The sequence below is a fragment of the Melitaea cinxia genome, chromosome 27 (genome assembly GCF_905220565.1).
Source record: "Melitaea cinxia chromosome 27, ilMelCinx1.1, whole genome shotgun sequence".
Taxonomy (NCBI): domain Eukaryota; kingdom Metazoa; phylum Arthropoda; class Insecta; order Lepidoptera; family Nymphalidae; genus Melitaea; species Melitaea cinxia.
Window position 1 is genome coordinate 4,933,888 of NC_059420.1, and position 20,225 is coordinate 4,954,112.

Sequence of the window (20,225 nt, forward strand, 5' to 3'; positions counted from 1 at the left end):
GGGCACTAATGAAAAAACAAATAGAAATTCGTCAGTATCTTCGTCGTTCTCAAATCTCTGTTTGTAGGTACTATGACCAGAACTTCCATCACCTCCCCATTTGCTCACAAGTGTAAATGACGAATTAGTTGGGAGCACACTGTTTATGACTTCACTCTGAGCTTCTATTAAGCGCTGAACAGTTTTATTTAATAATGCTTGTATATTAATTTCAGCACGAGTTTCTGTCACAACAATGTGCTCCTCTGGAGGATAACAGGCTTGTTTTGACTTACGTAAACTATAGTATGATGGAAACACATGATGTCCTGCCTTCATAGACCACTTCCTTGTCTGCTTATATGAATGTGTTGTTGATTTAGCATCAATATAGTAGGCTAACGCCTCATTGCAACTCAACTTTCTTGACTCCACTGGTTTGCGATATTTAATTAAATTAATATTTTCAGTGCTTTCACCGATGTCTCTTATCACATTAGCAACGTTTCTTTGCCCAGTAGAGCGCACAGCTACTTCTGCAGCCGTCACCAATTCACCGACACTTCGCGAATGTACGAGATCCTCAACTCTACGTTTCTTCGTCTTAAATGATGAATCCTCAAAGTCTTTTCGAGGCCTTCCGGCTGGACTCACATCTTGAAATGATGTAGACGGTCTTGGCTGGATAGTGCGTATGCTAAACTCTATGTCCTCAGCATTTATCCAACTTTCATTTGAATTTAAAAATCGCTCCATTGACTTTCCTGCGGCCAACCATTTGGCAGCAATTTTGTTCGAGAAACTGGCTATTTTTATTTTTATTTCTCTCTGACAGTCTTCGGAGATATCACCAAAGTTAAATCTTTGTGAAATAAATTCAAAAAAACGCGAGTTTCTTTCATCTTTCGTGTGCTTCAGCCACTCTTCAAAAAAATCCTTTCTTGAAACAGACTGGACCTTTTCTGAAAAAAAATTAAAAAAAATATGTTGTACTCTAGTGTGCTGACTAAAATAAACTACACTATAAAGATAAAGGTTAGTCGTATAATATATCTAAAATTTAGCCCGGAAACAAGCGGGAACATGCCTCTCCGGATCGTTTAAAGTTAGAAAACAAAGAAAAAATAATGCAAAATTTTCATTATTTTTCAAAAAATTATATAGCATAAATGTAGACGATATTGAACTTAATTTATACGAAAGAATATAGTACTTACCCTCGAAAATAAAATCCATCACAACAAACTTCTACAAAATTAAAAGCAATCACAAAAACGTATTAACGAAAGTATAGCGAGAATGCGACTGACTTATGTAATGCACTTGAACTTACGGCTTACTACGAATTCCAACCCCTATGACTCATCACTCTGGAATTTTAAATCAAAAAAAATACTGGAATCGTGTGATTTGGAGTGTCTTTATTATTATTTCAATGTTATTTCCTAGAAATCGTGTCATGAATTTTGTCCACCTAGCTTAGCTAAACGACACACCGTGCATCTGTTCCAAATACCTGTAGAAGGAAGAAAAAAAAAGCGTTTAAAAAATGCCCTTTACGTTTATTTGTTGGGTGTCCTGTAAGTAGTGGACCAACGGATTATAGGGGGTAGTGAGACTTATTATCTAGCAAAAATACTAAAATTTATAGTCCTAGGCCTTGTAGTTCTTAAGTTATGCTTTGTTTTCAAAATGTGGTAAAAAATTCAACCACGTAAGCTAAATACTTAATTTTACCATTTCTGTTTTTAATTTTAATGTTTTTTTTATTTTTATTCAAGGTAGTTAAGAATACATAAGTCCTCCTAATTAAAATGTCACTCAAACATAATTAACAACAACAAGAAAATAAGACCAAAATAGGTAGAAATTTTACGTTTAAAAGCTTACGAACTGTTTGAACAAAGCTGGTTTAAAAAAAATGTACGAGTGTGGTAACCGTGTGAAACTTGTTTTTAAAACATCTACCTACATCTCATACAAATTACAAACAGGTATAATTAAGTGGAATAAATTAAAAACATTCTTATTTTATTAAATATAGGTTATTTTCAGAAGAAAATAAAAACACGATCTTTGTTAAAACCCTTTTGTTAAACTTTTTTGGTTACAGTAAATCCTCAAAATGCCTTCCTTTTGCTTTTATGCATAACCAACACCATATAAATTTTTTTCGTAAACTTCGACGAGACCTTTCATTGTTTTTTACTAATTCAGCTACATTATTTGATTTTTCTCTTAACTCTCTTCCATTTGAAATATTTTTCTCGTAAACTGCTTCTTTGAAGTAACCCGATAAAAAAGAATTCAAAGGATTCAAATCCGGATGCCATGCAATACTACCTCGACCTACAATCCATCGATTTGGGTATGTTTCGGTGATTCAGTGACTTATCGTGATTTAGTAAGCCGGGCACCGGCGTGCTATAACCATATTCTCTCGCGAACTTCTCGCGGTATATCTGTATTGTTGTGATTTATTTAAAATAAAATACTATTACTTTATCACTATATTTTATTAGTGTACAAATATATTATCTTGTTATGAGCTAGTTATAAACATGTCTCTCTGTATTCCGGCTATATTTTATATAACAAGGACAACACTTTCGGCTGCGCTCAGGAGGACAGCGTAAGGCTGCGTTCGCTATCGCTACATCTTTCCCCTTTAAAAAAAAATTATATAAACTTATTAACTGTATACATGACTATTACCTATGACCCTATTTATTTAAAGAAATGCAACAAATTTCTCTCCACTCAGCTAATTTCAAACATTTGTCTTTATAAACGTCTAAAGTTTTATTCCAAAGGACAGCTCTTTGTTCCACAAGCGGAATTAAAACTTCCGATGTAATATTATTCGCCATCTTGGATACACGTCCACCATGCGCAAGAGTCTGACTAGTTCTGAGGCGCGCGGGTGCGAGGGAGAAAGGAAAGCACGTGTAAACGACGAAACGATATTTTTATCGTGGCTACGATAGATTTGCCGTCACGATTTAATCGTAACGACTTTTTATCGTTTTACGATTGTCGTGCTAGCCATTCCCACTGTCATGACAATCTGTTGTCACTCGTCACTGCAAAAAATGTCGTAGACGACAGTAATTCATATCGTTCTATATGTGAACATCTCCATTTAAACATATAAGCCATGACATTTAAAACTACACGATTATTTGTCGTCACGACAAAGTGGGAACGGCCCCTTAAGTGACAATATTTTTGATTGACTTTTTGGAACAGTACTATCGACGGTCTCGTCGACGTTATAAATCCTGTCAGCGGGTTCTGCTATTCTACAACTCTTTCCAATAATGTGAAAAACTCATTAACTGCCACTTTGTTAAAAGCCCTTCCAGCAGAAGCTTACTCTGGACGTCTAAATGAAAGTTCAGGAAGCCTTTTTAGAAATTCACTGAACCAGCCTTCTCCAGCCATTTCAGCCTGTGTTAAATGGATTATCAATATGGTTTCTCTCAGCTAACTGGAAAGCTAAAATCCGAAGCTCTTTGCCAGTTAATTTGGATGGTGTTGTGATTATGAGATGATGATTGATGGAGGTGTGTGATGAGAATTATGAATGCTGTCTGATGAATTATTAAGGTCCATAATCGATCCTAGAACAAGTACGGACGATCATGTATTGTTTCCTCGGACAGGAATCGGATGTGGCGCTGTGATCGATTTTGTCACTGCTTCTTTTGCTCTTTTCTGAAAATATTTTGCAATTGTGTCAAGTGACTTTAGAGGGGTCCTTTTTTACTGGGCAACCTTGAAATTCATGTCGAGATTCAGAGCAATGGGAGCAGTGAGTGTCATTGTTTTTACAGAATTTGCGGGTGTGACCATAACTACGACATTTGTAGCATTGTAATAAGGTAGTGAATTCTTCAAAATGTACGCGCTGGTGGTCGATGTTGAGTTTGTCGGATTTAAGGATAATGTGCCATAGATATGGCGCAGTCATAAATATAAATACTGCGTTATACAAATTTTAGTTATTGTTGGAGCGTTTAAATTTAAAAATTAAGTCTTCGAGTCGTTAATAGCATTTTGTATAAGAGTCCTTTTAATATAATAATAATAATAATATTCTTTATTAAAGTGACCAGTGACTCATTTTGGTTAGTTAACAATATTTCTTACATACTATGTTAGTTTAGTTATTACAATTTTTTTTTTTTGGTTTATTATAACTGATTTAAGTTCGTCCGGTGAGATATCAGAATTCATTCCCTTGATAATAAACATTGGTTTGAGTTTCTTGGAGACTTCTGCGGAAATATACGGGTTGGACTCACCGATCTTTTTCAGAGTGGCTTGCAGGTGTTCGTTGTTGTCGAATTCGATGCGAAGCTTGTTATTAGAGACAAACTGTACGCCGGCCGGGGTGAAGTTGGTGTCTTTGAAGATCACGGATGACCTCCAAGAAGACAGTGTGTCCGCCGATGAGGAGCCCTCCTTTTGGAGGCGATAATAAGTGCCGGCTTGGTGACCGGAGGCGTAGTCAGTGGTGATGGTGGTTTCGAGGCCGTGCGCGTAGCATGTGCATAGGACAGAGGATGTTGCCTCTGTTGCTGCTGGTTGATGGTGGCGGTGTTCGTTTACCTATTGAAAGAGGCCGACTCCTGTCTGTCGGCGCTGATGATGTCGTTCTTTCAGTCGGCTGCTGATTGTGATGTTGAATATGAGGATTTAGGTCCATGTTCGGTCTCAATAATTTTGGGGAGTATTTCGACGGCGCGCTTGATTTCCTCGGCAACGGTGACGATTAGCTTCTTGTTGGCCGCGGTGTCGCTTCGGCCATCATATACGGTTTCCGATACAAATGTGGAAAGCCTCTTGATTACATTCGTAAAAGATTCAATATCGAATATCCTCGAGACGGTGCAGGGGGAGAGGGGGGAGCCCCTCCTTCTCTTTTATAGAGATCCATAATGTATTTTGGGTTAGCTTTTCGAGGGAAAAAGTTATTCCCCTCGACGTGTAAAAACCTTCGAATCTGGAGTAAAAAATTATAAAATTCTATATAAATATATAATTATATAAAATCTTTTTACTCGGATAGTCTAAAATCGTTGTTTTTTTTTTTTGTATACCATAAATGAAGTTGTTTTCTAGTATAGAATGCTTCTCTTTTCAGAATTCAAAATGGAATATAATCCTGCTAGTCCACCGAAACCTGGACCATCATCCGCCATTGATCCAGTACACGAAGAATCTTTATTGTTGCTTCCAGTTGAATTCGAGACATGTGATATCCTAGATTTAAATTTTGAAATTGTCGACGATGAGCTTTATGGAATTTCAACCGAAAGTAACGATCGCATTCTTGACGAATGGACAAACGAAAACCATGATGAGGCAAATGTTGATGCTCCTTTGCAAGACGCGGACGCACGGATTTAAGTAGAAAACTCACAGGAAGACGATTCACCAGACGAATTAAGCAGTTGGTGTCCAGGCAATCCCGACTCTACCGGTGGAGCTACCTTTTACTGGAATGAGTGGAATACTGACGCCACATCAAATGGCAGAAAAAACTCCATTGTACTATTTCTTTTTATTTTTAAATGGACAGATTATAGATCTTATTATTTATTAACTGTATAAATAAGTACGGGAATAAACTTAAAGCAGCAGCAGCCACTACACACTCACGATTTACAAGATGGCCGACATAACTATAATTGAATATAGATGTTTTTTAGGTATTTTGCTATTGATGGGAACTATAAAATTAAACAGAATGGCCGACTATTGGTCCAATCATTATTTATTTCGTCTAAGTCCACGACAATTTATGTCCAGAGACAAATTTTATTTAATTTTGAGAGCTTTGAGTGTGCAGCGAAATGAAAGAAGTGAACGCCTATTTAAAATAAAAGATTTAATTGACCTTTTTAATAACTCCATTAATACACTATATTATCCGGTGAAAGAACTAACAATAGACGAGTTATTGATTTTATGAAAAGGGCAACTTACTTTTCGCCAATTCTTCAAGGGGAAAGCACATAAATACGGTGTTAAATTATATATTTTAGCCGACGCCAATAGTATCATATTAAAAATACATGATTATGCCGGATCGCAAGATCAACTTGTGTAGGTGGTCGAAACCATGTTAAAAAAAGTATTTATGTTGCTTATGCAAAAGTATCTCGACAAAGGACATGCCCTATACTTAGACAATTTTTATACCAGCATAGGAATCGCTGACGAATTACTTGATAAAAGTACATACGTAACCGGTACCCTACGACCAAATCGGGTGGGAAGTCCTGCGTTAGTGAAAAATACTCCATTATCTTTGGGGGAGTCATGCATAGCACACAATACCAAAAAAATTGTTGTAACAAAATGGAAAGACTAGCGCGAAATTTTGTTTGTAAGCACAGAACATAATAGTAATTATGAAGGGACTCCTAGACGCCGCGTCCGTACTGTTAAATTTAAACCCGCCGTGCAGGCACGATACAATAATCACATGCGAGCAATAGACAGACACGACCAGCAACTTAGTTACTATTGTTGCAAACATAAGACTCTGCGCTGGTATAAAAAAGTGATAATGCACATAATTCAAATATGTCTCGTGAATGGGTTTTTATTATATAATAAAAACAATTCATTGTTATCATTATATGATTTTAGAAAAAGTATAATCGAAACTTCACTGCCGATGCCAAATATTAGTGAACTTACTCAGACACTATCAGAGGGAAAAATTCATCTTCCGGCGAACTTGCCGAAAAGAGAATTGAAGACAATGAGGAAAAGGTGTCGAGTTTGTTATAATAAAACACAAAAAAAGTTGCCGTATTATTTGGAAGCCCTGATTGTCCAGGATTCCCAGGACCGTGTCTCCAATATTTTAGGGAATTTCACAAATATTGAAATTATTTACTGTAGATGATTATTGTAAGCGTTGGCTTCATAAATAATTATTATAGTAACTAAGATCATTCTCAGTTAGTGTAGACGATTTTTTGAAATAAAAGAATTAAAAAATGTCATTATTTAATCATTAACTCACTACAAATTAACATAAACAGATAGATCTAAGAAAAGTTAGTCTTAATAATTACAATAGTTTAAGATTTTGTTGTATTTTAAAATAAGTTTAATTTGTTCAGCTTAACCGACTAATTAAGATTCATTATGTAAGTGCACACTAACAACAAAAGATTTTAAATTATTATTTTACTAATCAGTCTTAATAAATAATATTTTTATGTAAAACTTAGTTTTATTTACTATTCTCATCACCGTGTTTCAGCACCTCGAGAATTTTTTGCATTACTATATATCTCTGATCAGCATCAAATCTTAAAAGTTCATTAGATACCAACTGGCCGAAATGTTTACATCCATGCAAATCTTTTATGGAGGACACTGGGTCAATTTTTTTATCGGCGGTTTCGGTGCATGTTGCACTGTCCTTTAATTTCTTTTGAGGCTTGAAAGTTCCATCATCATGAGTATGATTGTGAATGTTGTTCGAAAATATTACTCAAAGTTTCTTCTTCATTTTCACATTGAGTTTCATCATTGTCATAGTTTTCTGTTTCAGCAATGTATTTGCGTTTTCGATTTAATTCTAAAAAAGACACCATCCATGTGAATTCGTACCCCACAAATTGTCTTTCGTAATAAATAGATAGCCCCCAAGTCGAAATTTTTTTTTCTATAAATTAGTTTCATTAACCAATTCCTTGAAAACAACAAAAAATGAAACAAAATCACAAAAGGTTTGAAACATCTGACAAAGTAAAGTCACTACTTACCTTCCATTTCAGGAAAAAACGTAGTTTACCTTTTCAAAACCAATTTAATTCACGTATCGTGCCGTACACTACCGTAGTTTGATGGCAACTCAACTTTAATCAAGTCTAAACCAGTGAAAAAGCAAAAATAAAAACATGTGGATTTATAGACATGGCTAATGGCACAATAGTCGTGTCATCAACTTCTATGGCGCTTGACACGCCACTCGTGTCATAGAAAATTTGTTCACAGCCATGGCGAAAAGTTTACGAAAATGGGCGCCGCAACGAATCGGTTATTAGTTATTAAAAGTTATTGGTTTAAGTTATTTAAAATCGTAGTTATTTAATGTTGTTATTAATTATTTAATATTATTTTTATAAGTCTTTGTTAATTAAAAAGAACATTGAAAGTTTACTTTTCTAAATATTATTACAAATTAAGTAGCTATTGTATTACAAATTTTCGTAAAAGCTTTGGTAATACTTTGGTACGATATTTTTCCCAATAAGTTTAAGGATACCCTGTTTTTTAGTTTCGGTTACCTTAGGCTTTTGTTTGTACAGTTTTTTTGGAATTATAGGATCAGCATACCTTCTCTTTGTCAGTGTGGCTACCGAGGTGAACTCTTCATCTTCGTAAGAAGTCTTAAAGAAAAATTTGTTCTCAGAATCTTTATGGACTTTAATAATTTTTATATCAGCCCATTTGACTTTTTGTCCATCTTCTGCAGTGGTGTAATTTCCGACAGCCAGACATATTAAATCCAGAAAACTCATATGATTAAGTTCGTGAACAACGAAGGGGCTTCCTTTCTTCTTTGCAGTTTTAATATGAGATGTACTGATCCGGTATATAAATGGGAGAAGATTTTAATGTATTGGAACTATTCCGTTGAATTAGAGAGTGCGTAGCATCTCCTTCATTTTGAGTGTGCCCTTTTATTAGAAATTTATGAGTAACACTCCTCAACTTACTATTTATCGAAAAAACTCATTTATGGTGTATTGGTACGTCGCTAACATAAATTTATTTTTATGTTGGCCACAATAGTTGTCGCTATAAAATACTACGTCAAAATAGTCAGAAGCTTTTCCATTCAAATTTTTTAAGTAGGCGAGTACATACGATCCTATTTGATTCGCTCCACGAGCTACTGCGCCTTCCCAGTTCAGTTACAGTAAAATTCAGCATATTCAATTTATAAATATAATAAAAAATCGTTTCAAAAATGTTTTTTACTAATACATAAAAATTAAAGAATAATATTTTTAATCTAGATTTACTGTCTACTATTAACTAACATTTGAGACAACTTTTGTGTTTGAAAGTCTTCTACTTGGGTAGATATTGTTAAATTAATGCAAGCATCTATGCTTCGCCAACAATTTTTTTTTAAAGTGCTGCAATTTTTTATTGGTGGCGAAAAAAAATCATTGATCGCTGATTTGTCGATAAAATTAATTGTATTTTAACCCCTTAAAGTATCGGACATCGGAAACCGGACACATTGTATAATTTAGTTATTATCTGTACTGCATGAAGCAAAATTAAATATCACATGTCAAAACACTGACCTTCCTTGCAGTTTTTTTTCATGTTGTTATATTTTTGCTGCAACTGCTTTACACTACGAAACTTCGTCGCTTCCGAATTAAATTTATCTGCAAGCAATCTCCATGCAGCTTTTTTTTGTTGGTCCGTTTTTTTACTGGGTAATCTTTGAGCAACGTCATCAATTTGATTCTTTCTTCTTTCAAAAATGAGAACTGCGGTCCCTTAAGCGAATAAAAAACAATATTATTAGCTTTCCTTTGTAAATAAACATGTGAAATTCATAAAAGTTACTTGACAATCGATTAGGTGCTTACTTGTTTGATTGTTGGCTGTTTTGTTACATTTTGCCGATGATTTTAATTTTATCACAATTACAATAGGCTATTTGATTGATTTTCAAAATCCATTTTATATTATTTAGTAGAGATTAAAAAACCCAGTAATAGTTTTATTTTTAAATTCTTTTACATATTTGCTGAAAAATATCAAATGAAAAATACAACATTTAAATAGCTCGCCAAAACGCTATTTTGACAATATGGCGCTGCAATGGGCTCCGTGACGTCACTTGCCAGTAGTTAGATCTGTGGCATCTGTTATCCACATACATTTGTTGTAAACAAAAAACGAAAGTGTGATTAAAACAGTGATTTATATAATAAAATGAGTTACAATTGGTGTACAGTTCCAAAATGTACAAATACGTCCATAAAAACTCCAGAAAAACTATTCGTAAGTGTTCCCAAGCATGTCAAAGTGCGCCGAAAGTGGTTGCAACTTTCTCGGAGGGATCATCATAATTACATAGCGTATAGTACAAATATTTTCTTCTGTGAAGACCATTTTGATGTAAGTAAACATAATATTTATATTTTTTAAATAAGTTATACATTCTGAATGTAAATAATTTGTTTAGATTTGAGGTTTTAATACCACTAACGTTTTTAACAGAATGTCTCTTGCTTAACTGACTTCACTGTAACAATATTTTCGCCTTTTTCCATAATATTAATTACAAATTGTAGCTACAGACTTATGATTTCCAAAAGCATTACACTTAAAGGTTCCGACAAACTTGTTTGTTTGTTACAGATGGAAAATGACATGGCAAATTACTACCAATAAAAAATGGGTTTCAGCCGGAAAATAAAAATAAATAATATAAATATAAAATAAATAAATAAAGTGCACATTAGAAGCAAGAGAGTGCAAACTAAGTCCCTGACAAGAGATAAAGCTCTTTCTCCTCTCAAACCTACTGTTTTGTCTAGTTACACTTCTCCATTGAAGATTACTTCATGCTTTTGTCATAATATAAAGCCATCTGCATCTGGTGCTATTGATATAAAGAAAAGGATCAACTTTATCGATGAGGAAGTTTCAGAGAGTGATGTATCTTTATATAAAGAAAATCCTTGACAACAAGATTCTTCCTCACTTACAGCGACTCCATCAAAGGCTGAATCCAGTACGAGCATTGCATGCACCAATGAAGATATTGAAAAAATGCAATGTTTGCAGAGTACTTTGCGTTTAATAGCAAAAAAGCCAATGATGTATATTGGAATCCCTATCAACTGCTTTTTTTTTAGTTAATTTAATATATAAACACACCCACATACCACATGAACATATATTATGTGCTTGAAAAAAATTAGATTAAATAGTACTTTTTCAGAACTTGAAGATAATTTTGGACTCTCATTATCATATAGCAGTAAATTATTCCTGAAAAATATTCCAGTTATAGCTAGCTTTTTACGCCCTTTTATTGTAAATTTAAATAAACAATCTATCAAAAAGACTTTACCAATTTCATTTCGACACAACTATCACAATGTAAGTTGTATTATTGATTGTCTGGAAATTGACATACAAAAGCCTTCCAAAGCCTTTCTTCAAGCGTTAACCTGGTCAGATTATAAAAAAGGTAATACTGTAAAGTATTTGATATCATGCACGCCTAATGGTCTCGTCAATTATATATCCCCAACCCCTGGTTTTCGGGGCAGAGCGAGTGATGTCACTATTGTGGAAAATTGTAACTTTTTAGATTATCTAGATCCAGGTATTGTCATATTAGCTGATAGAGGATTCAAGCATGTGGAACAAACATTAAGTAACAAAGGAATCAAACTGTTAAGGCCTCCTAGTGTAGCCTCTGGGTTAAAATTATCCAAAGAACAAGTACGGCAAACAAAAATTATTGCCAGTTTAAGAATTCATGTGGAAAGAGTGATAAGGCGTTTAAGAGAATTTAACATGTTAAAACAACACTCTGTCATTAATAGAAATTTCTTAAGAGTACTCAATGATATTATTGTTATATCATGTGCACTAATAAACATTCAAGACTCTCTTATTAAATAGTTCATTTATTCTGAACTAGCTTCTAGCCGGTGGCATTACCCGCATGGAATTTGTTTACCTATATCGCTATATCAACATTATACCACCAGCATTATATTCTTAACTATTTAACGATTAAAGCTGTCCTTCCCTAAGGTAGACACCTATATAGAATATTCTATTTACATAATTATGTACGTTTACATCGGTTCATTAGTTTTAGCGTGAAGTGTAAGCACAACAGAGTTACTTTCATATTTGTAATATAGGTACATAGGGATATACTATTATTATATAACTTTTATAAATAGGACTCTACACTGACTGTATTATAAATAATCCAACTGTAAAATTAATGAAACTCGCGTAGTGACTTCGTAAAGACTAACTTATATTGAAAGCTAGGGAAGGTTACACACAATAGATCACAGATGGCGCCAGTAGTATTAACAAATATATTATTTTGATACTAATTTGAACATCTCCACTTATCAAAATAATCTAAACTTTGGTACATATGTAACTTATAAAACTAATAGAAAACAAAACAATTCATAGTCATTCATAAAACAATGCTTTGAATAACTAACCTTCTTACAAAATAGTTATGTTTTACACTACTTAATCCTTTTGTTAGCAAGTCTACTGGCATTTCAGATGTTGGCAGGTAAACTATCTTAATAAGATTGTTAGCTACAGCTTCTCTAACAAAATGATGGCGCACATCTATGTGTTTGGTTCTTTTATGAAATAATGGGTTTTATGATAACTTCTGAGCACCCTGGTTATCATTATACAACCTGACTACATAATCACAACCACCTACAATTTCACAAAAAAAGGTTTTTCAAATAAATAGCCTCTTTACATGCTTCCGCTATGGCCATATACTCAGCCTCAGTACTTGACAAAGCGACAGTACATTGTTTTTTGCATTCATATGATATAACGGATCCTGAGAGTTTAAAATAGAAACCTGTGTAAGATTTCCTATCTATGGAGTTTGAGGCCCAATCTGCATCAACAAAGCCTTCCAATTTACACTTATCTTTGCTAAACATTAGACCATACGATTTAGTTTTACATAAGTATCTTAGGATACGTTTTGCATGCTTCCAATGAGTATGGGAATAACAATTATTAAACTGGCTCAGAAAACTCACACTATAAGCAATATCTGGGCGAGTTAAAACACTTAAGTACATTAAGCTACCCATTAGTTGCTGATATGGGTATTCCTTACAAACATCTATACATTTCTCTACTTTTAAATTACTTTGAATGGGAGTATCAACAACATTATAGTTTGTCATATTAAATTTACTTAAAATATGATCTGCAAACTTTTCTTGATCTAAGGAAATACAACCATCCTCATATATTTTTACCCTCATACCCAAACATTGTTTTAATTGCCCCAAATCCTTAATTTTAAATTTTGACATTAAATTAGTTTTTAACTCCTTAACCATATTCCTGTTTGAAAAAATGAAAAAATCATCTACAAAAATTGCTATTATGATCTGCTCGTTTTTACATTTTTTTATATATAGACATGGTTCTAACTTTGACTTAACAAAATTCAATTTCAATAAACAATCATTAACTCTTTCATTCCAAGCCCTGGCTGATTGCTTTAAACCATAAATTGCACGATTTAATTTGAGAACACAATTTTCTTTACAATCCAAATTAGGTGGCACTTGCATATACACATTTTCATGTAGGTAACCATTTAGGAATGCTGTGGTTACATCTAAGTGTGTAATTTCAAAGTTAAGTTTGACACTTAAAGCAAATAAAAGTCTTAATGTTGAGTAACGAAGCACTGGTAAGTATGTTTCAGTATAGTCCACACCTTCTTTTTGGGTGAAACCCTTTGCGACCAGTCTTGCTCTATAACGCACACTATTATCACTTTCATACTTTTTCTTGAATACCCACTTACACTGCACTACTCTACCCACTTACACTCACTTACTCTTTCCTATCTACAAATGTCCATGCTTGATTGTCGTCGAAAACCTTCAGTTCATCTTTCATCGCCTGTCTCCACTGTTCCTTATCTGGTCCATTCATCGCAGCTTCATAACAGTTCTTCATCGCATGATTCTAGGTTGTCCAGAATACAGATATTGGTTATACCATACCTTTCTACTGGCTTTCTCTTACGCTTAGTATCCAGCTCCACCTGAACTTCATCCTCTATGATAGACTCTTTTTCAGTAATGGATTGATAAGAATCATCATCGGAAGTCGATGACTCACAATTATATGTTGGATCATTTGGATCTAAAACTGAATTTTCTGGTACACTTTCTTCATCTTCTAAATTTTCATCTTTCTCTGACTTTTCTTCACAATTATTTAATATTATCTGAGCTGTGTCCGACTCCGTTTTCTCCATAATAATGACATCTCTGCTCATAGTAATTTTTCTAGTTTTTGGATTATACAATCTGTATCCTTTTACATTATCTGGATATCCTACCAAAATCAGTTTGTCAGCCTTCTTATCCCATTTTTTGTCTTTGTATTTTGGGAACATGCACCATTACCTTACTGCCAAAAATTCTAACATGGCTAAGGTCTGGTTTCACACCTGTCCACCTCTCAAATGGTGTCATCATGCCTAAACTGGCAGCTGGCGTTCTATTTTTTAAGTACACTGCAGTATTAACTGCTTCTACCCAAAAACTTTTGTCAAGATCCGCTTCAAACAATAAACACCTTGCCCGTTCAACTACAGTTCTGTTGAATCTCTCTGAGAGACCATTCTGCTCCGGAGTGTGAGGATTGGTCTTCTGATGGACAATACCAACATGTTTTAAGTAACTCTCCATCTCACGTGAACAAAATTCACCTCCATTATCAGTCCTCAATGTTTTTATCTTGTGTCCTGTTTGATTCACAACTAAGCTTCGAAATTCTTTGAAATGCTGAAAGACTTGGTTCTTTTCTTTCAAGAAGTAGACAAAAGTCATTCTGCTGGCATCATCAACAAACAGAATAAAATACTTTGCCTGACCAATAGACTTATTCTCCATCGGCCCGCATAAATCTGAGTGTACTACATTCAGTAGTTGTTCACTTCTATGGTTAGCTGATGGGAAAGGCAAACGTGTCTGTTTTCCCTCACAGCACACTTCACAGTTCTGTATTTGTATGTCAGCTTTCTTGTCAAAAGAAACTCCTACCACAGCACCTTCTTTCATTTTCTGCAAGGACTTACTATTTATATGTCCTAACCTTCTATGCCATGTTGACATCGCCAATAACGAATTCTCTAATTTTCTTGTGTTTAGTTTGTACACACCATTTATCAAATTTGCTATACCAATAAGCTCATTCAGTTGGTTATATATCAAACAGACATCCTTTTTGAACACTACTCTATTGCCATTATTTATAAGTTGGCTTACAGACAATAAGTTTGTCGTGAGTTTAGGTATGTACAATACATTATTCACAATCACATCAAACTGAGAACTGTTCACGCATGTCGTTATCTGTGTTTCACCAACACTAACTACAGGCACCGTCATTTGATTTGCCACTACGATTTCTTTGTTTTCATACACTGGTCGGGTTCGAAGTAAACAATTTTTATTTGACGTCATGTGTGCGCTTGCGCCTGAATCAACGTACCATTCTTCTGTACTGTAAAATCCGTTGAAAAAGCCGCACTAAAAGCATTTACTTTTACTTGTTTATTTCCTTTTAATTCAGGACACTTATTTTTGTAATGGCCGACTTTCTTGCAATTATAACACTTGATTTGTTTTCTTCCGATTGTCATGTCATTTGACATTGACATTTGTCTGCGGTTAGTGCTGCCACTTTTTGACCACTGTTGTTTTGTCAAAAATGCAGAGTCTGTTCGAGTAGTGCCAACCTCAGAACACATATCAAGTAACTTTGTTTTAATGACGTCAGCGCTAATGGCGATACTAGATTGTTCTATGGCCATTATCATTGGTGAATACTTTTCTGGAAGTCCAGCCAAAAGTAAAGACCCAATCCACTCATCTGTGATCTCGAATCCTGTCCCCTTCAATTTTTGTGCTGTCTCGACCCTTTGAGATACATAAGATGTCATGGATTCACAGTTATCGAGACGAATTGAAATTAATGTTCGAAGCAAACTTATCTTTCGTTGATATCGCGTGTCATCAAATAAATGTTTCAATTTGTTCCATACACCGCTCACTGTAGTCTCTCTCACTCTTGATATGCACATATAACGAACAGTCAATAGTCATCACGAGCTTAGCTTTGGCTTTCTGTTTCTCAGTTTCACTGATAGTCGCCGGCACATTTTCAATGTCAATACCCTCAAGCAACAAAAAATTGCTTGTTGCGAACGCCCAACCGTCATAATTTTCGCGTCCTTTGAGTTTCGGCACATTAAGTAAGTATCCCGACGTCGACATTGTTATTTCCGTACAGTAAAATAACTTTATATTTCGTAAAAACAAGACTGGGCCCATAACCTAATGAAACTCGCGTAGTGACTTCGTAAAGACTAACTTATATTGAAAGCTAGGCAAGGTTACACACAATAGATCACAGATGGCGTCAGTAGTATTAACAAATATATTATTTTGATACTAATTTTAACAAAAATAGTATGTAATTTTATTACAGTTGCACTAACTGTATTCAATGCAGTTAGAGTGACTGTAAATAAACTGCATGTATGAATTGTAATTTTGCCCTGTCTTTCTAGTGTGTTAGATGTATAGATAAGTATTCAATCTCTTAGTTACGCATTCTGTTTATATTTGAAGATTTATATAATTTATAAAATAAAACATTTTAAAACATTTACTTTTTTATTTAATTCTACCTATTTCTCTTTTATTGCACATAAAAATAACATTAGAATAAATATATTTATTATGAATTTAGTCCTAAAATATTTTTTAACTAGCTTCTGCCCACAACTTCGTTTGCATGGAGCCATTTCTTTAGGCTAACTGGGGAAGCTCTCAAAAGGAAAAAACCCGATTTTGAAACATTCTTCATTGGTGCTCCATTCTTATTGGTCTTAGTGTGATGATGTATAGCCTATAGTCTTCCTCGATAAATGGGCTATCTAACACTGAAATAATTTTTTAAATCGGACCAGTAGTTCCTTATATTAGTGCGTAGGTACAAACAAACAAACTCTTCAACATTATAATATTTATTTTTTAATCAGAAACTGTAACACTATGAATCAATAGTGGAAAAATATTTGCTTTCCAAAAAGATGCAACGTTTATCAACAAATTACTGACATATTCATTGTCATAGTCAACAACAATAACATCTACTTTCTTTGAATCTTCAAAGTCAGGGTGAGCTACACAAAAGTAACCTTTCCTCATTTTAGTAACAAACGTTTGTAGTTGAATTTGAGCTCTGTACTTTTCTGAAATGTTGCCATTACAAATGTAATTAGATTTGGTACTTTCACTTGTTGGACACTTGACCTCAATCACAGCATCTTTACAGATTCCATCTGGAGATGCTGCAATCATGGGGTACTGAGCTGACAGAAACAGTCCACAGGGCTTTACTTTCTTTTTCAGGATTTTTTGCACAGTTTTAATCACTGAAGATTCTAGTCTCCGCCCCTTTTTTACGGCAGATGTGTCTGGGATTTTTGCTCCCATGATCGCAGCTACTAAGGATCCGTCTGATGTTCGGCAGCGACTTACATCAAAAACTCTGGATGCTGTGATGCGAGCATAACGAAGTTCATGCCACAAAGGATTGGTACACTGATTTTTTGTAGCAGTTTCTATTTGAGCCAGAACATTGTCATTAAGAGCCTCTGTTAATGATCCTAATACTTTGTCAACATCATTATTTAGTTCATCACTGACTTGAACAAGAAAGTTGTGAAAAGAAAACTGTCTGACATCACTGTACTTAAAATCTGGTTGATATTTTAAGAGTTCACAGTTTGTAAGTTTCCTTTTTTTTGCCTCTTGAACAAACTCTGTGAAGAGACTAGTGTTAGTTTCACACTGTGTAGCTTGCTTGCACATCTGTCGTCTGTGGTCGTACTTACTTTGGAGAGCCTTGGTTTCCTCCAGAAACATTCCACTTCAGTGCATGAACGTTCCTCTGAGCGACGATGGGTCCACGTGAGGAATGCTACGGCATGTTAACAGCCACCAGCTGAAGCTGCACAGTCCAAGCATTGACAGCTTACAATTTCACCCTTATTCTCGTCTATTACCATCGTAACGTGGTAATAGCTGCTCCTCACCTTGTGCTCAGGACAAATCTTACACTTTATTGTGCATAAACCTGACTCGCAACGCAGTTCCACATATCCAATGGCATCATCCCCATACGATTCCCTTGCAGACCTGCAAAAATAAAAAAATTATTGCAAAAGTAAATAAATAAAAATATATTGTTGACGAAACTAAACCAAACTAACATCTATTGTTTTAATTAATTTATATTTGGGAGTTTTAAATAAAACTATTGAAACTAGAGAACAAACTTCGAAAAACATTTATTTTTTATTTTTTTGTTCCTGACATTAATAAAGAAAATTCAATCAAAATTTTATAAAAGATTCTATCGTCATTTATAATTATTTATTGCTTGCGGTGAAGTTCATCATTATTTTACTTTTTTATGATATAATTTAAGTTACCACTAAACTCTTGTTATACTTACTTTGCTGTTTTCACATTTTTTTAGTTCCGAAGCAAAAAAATCGGAATTATTTTTGAAAAATAATCCGACCATGATTGCGTCGACTTGAGGCAGATTTCTGCTGTCTGCTTTTACAAAATCGTTGTCCATGATAAAGTTGACAGAATTTGTAAAATATTGCAAATAAATCACACAAAAACAATGGATAATATACGAAAATCTTATTAAAACAAATTCGAAAGCATATAAACACAACAATCAGGTAAAGGCGAATACTGGCAAGTGACGTCGTCATAAACCCGACCAATCAGGAACGTTTTGTGTCACGTGACATACGCTTAAAAAAATGCATTTGTATTTATTGATTTTTAAATTAATTAATTATTTTTTTCAATATACATTAATGAATAACCATTTTTAAACTCATAATATATACTGATCGCAGTAATTTACACTTTATTTTTCACATTGTCAAATAGCCCATTGAATATGTAATGAAATAGTAATTTTATTTATTTGCAGACCAAGCTTAGCAAGTTATTAAATTTATCTTGTATCTGAAGCTTTGACATAACACTAATTGTCAAAAAGCACGTTTCGTTTTATCAAATTTAGTCAGTGCTATCACACAGAAAAAAATTACCCACGAAATAATTCCGAAATATTTATAAAAAGAAATGTCTTAATACTGACAATAAATTAAGAAAAGGTTAAAATTGACTATAGTTAAAAAGGACATTGAAAAACGTAAAAGCTACTTAACCACTGGTTAGAAGGTTAACAATAGTTAATTTAACCAAAAGGTAACCATAACTTGACTACGGATCAGAAAACCGGCCCCAAGGAAGTTTTTAAATAAATTATTTTGTTGCGATTATTTTTTTTTTTTCATTTTTCTTTTTTTAAATATTTCTTTTAAACATATGGTTTTGCTTTTAGGCTTCATTTTTGTATTTATCAGTTAGGACCCAAGGTTAAAGCTAAATCACAAACAAAATATCTGGCATTTATCTCAATTATTCACGAAGCTATGATCAAAAATAGCGCTAAGGTCGAAATACATTGAAAAAATAAACATTAGTGTTTGAGTTGGTGACGGTGTTTTATTCTGCACATATGCGAAGAGGTGTGAAGTGAAGGTGTCTAGTGCTGGTGTGGGATCCGTTGCTGGTAGTTGTCGTGTTTGAAACCTTTGTAAGCGTTTCTACTACACTGGAGTCTTCATTAAATTCCATTTCGGTTGTTACGATATATTGTTCGGCAACGATAAAGTCAGCTTCGGTGAACACATGCGGATTAAAAGGGGAATATCCCATTATTAGCAAACCCATTAATGGTATTTAATGGTACTGCTGAAAAAAGTCTCTCCATAAATCTTTGCAATTTGAAATACAGTTACTGGCCTGCCAGGATTGTTGTTCATCCATTTTTCGAGTGACTCATTGTGATAAATATTTAAGGGATACATCAAACTGAGGTAGGGCACAGCAGGAATTTCCTGCTCAAAATATGGAGCAGCCCGACTGGGGTAGTAGTACCTCGACCTTACAGAAGATCACAGCAAAATAATACGGTTTTCAAGCAGTATTGTGTTCCTGTTGGTGAGTAAGGTGACCAGAGCTCCTGGGGGGGGGGGGGGATTGGGGATTGGGTCGGCAGCGCGCTTGCGATACTTCTGGTGTTGTAGGCGTCTATAAGCTACGGTAATCGCTTACCATCAGGTGAGCCGTACGCTTGTTTGCCGACCTAGTGACATAAAAAAAACTGACATCTAACGGCTGCAGTTTATGGGTGCAGTGTGGAGGCAAGCAGACAATAGTGACGTGGTTTTCTCGAGTCTTCAATATTGATTGTATGTATGTATGTATGTAATATTAATTCGAATTTTTTTTCAAAATTTG

General features: G+C 34.4%; 1 protein-coding gene and 1 pseudogene across 1 annotated transcript; one reads left to right on the forward strand and one right to left on the reverse strand.

Moving 5' to 3' along the window:
- The first annotated feature begins 10,866 nt into the window (after window positions 1-10,866).
- Window positions 10,867-11,982, forward strand: LOC123666888 (annotated as a pseudogene).
- A 4,874-nt stretch (window positions 11,983-16,856) lies between these two features.
- LOC123666890 lies at window positions 16,857-17,753 on the reverse strand. Its single transcript, XM_045600910.1, has one exon. The coding sequence runs from the start codon at window positions 17,751-17,753 to the stop codon at window positions 16,857-16,859; it is 897 nt and encodes a 298-aa protein (XP_045456866.1).
- Window positions 17,754-20,225: the final 2,472 nt, after the last annotated feature.

Excerpts from the sequence above, each read along its gene's own strand:
- LOC123666890 (XM_045600910.1), bottom strand. The coding sequence starts at position 17,753 with ATGTTTCTGGAGGAAACCAAGGCTCTCCAAAGTAAGTACGACCACAGA.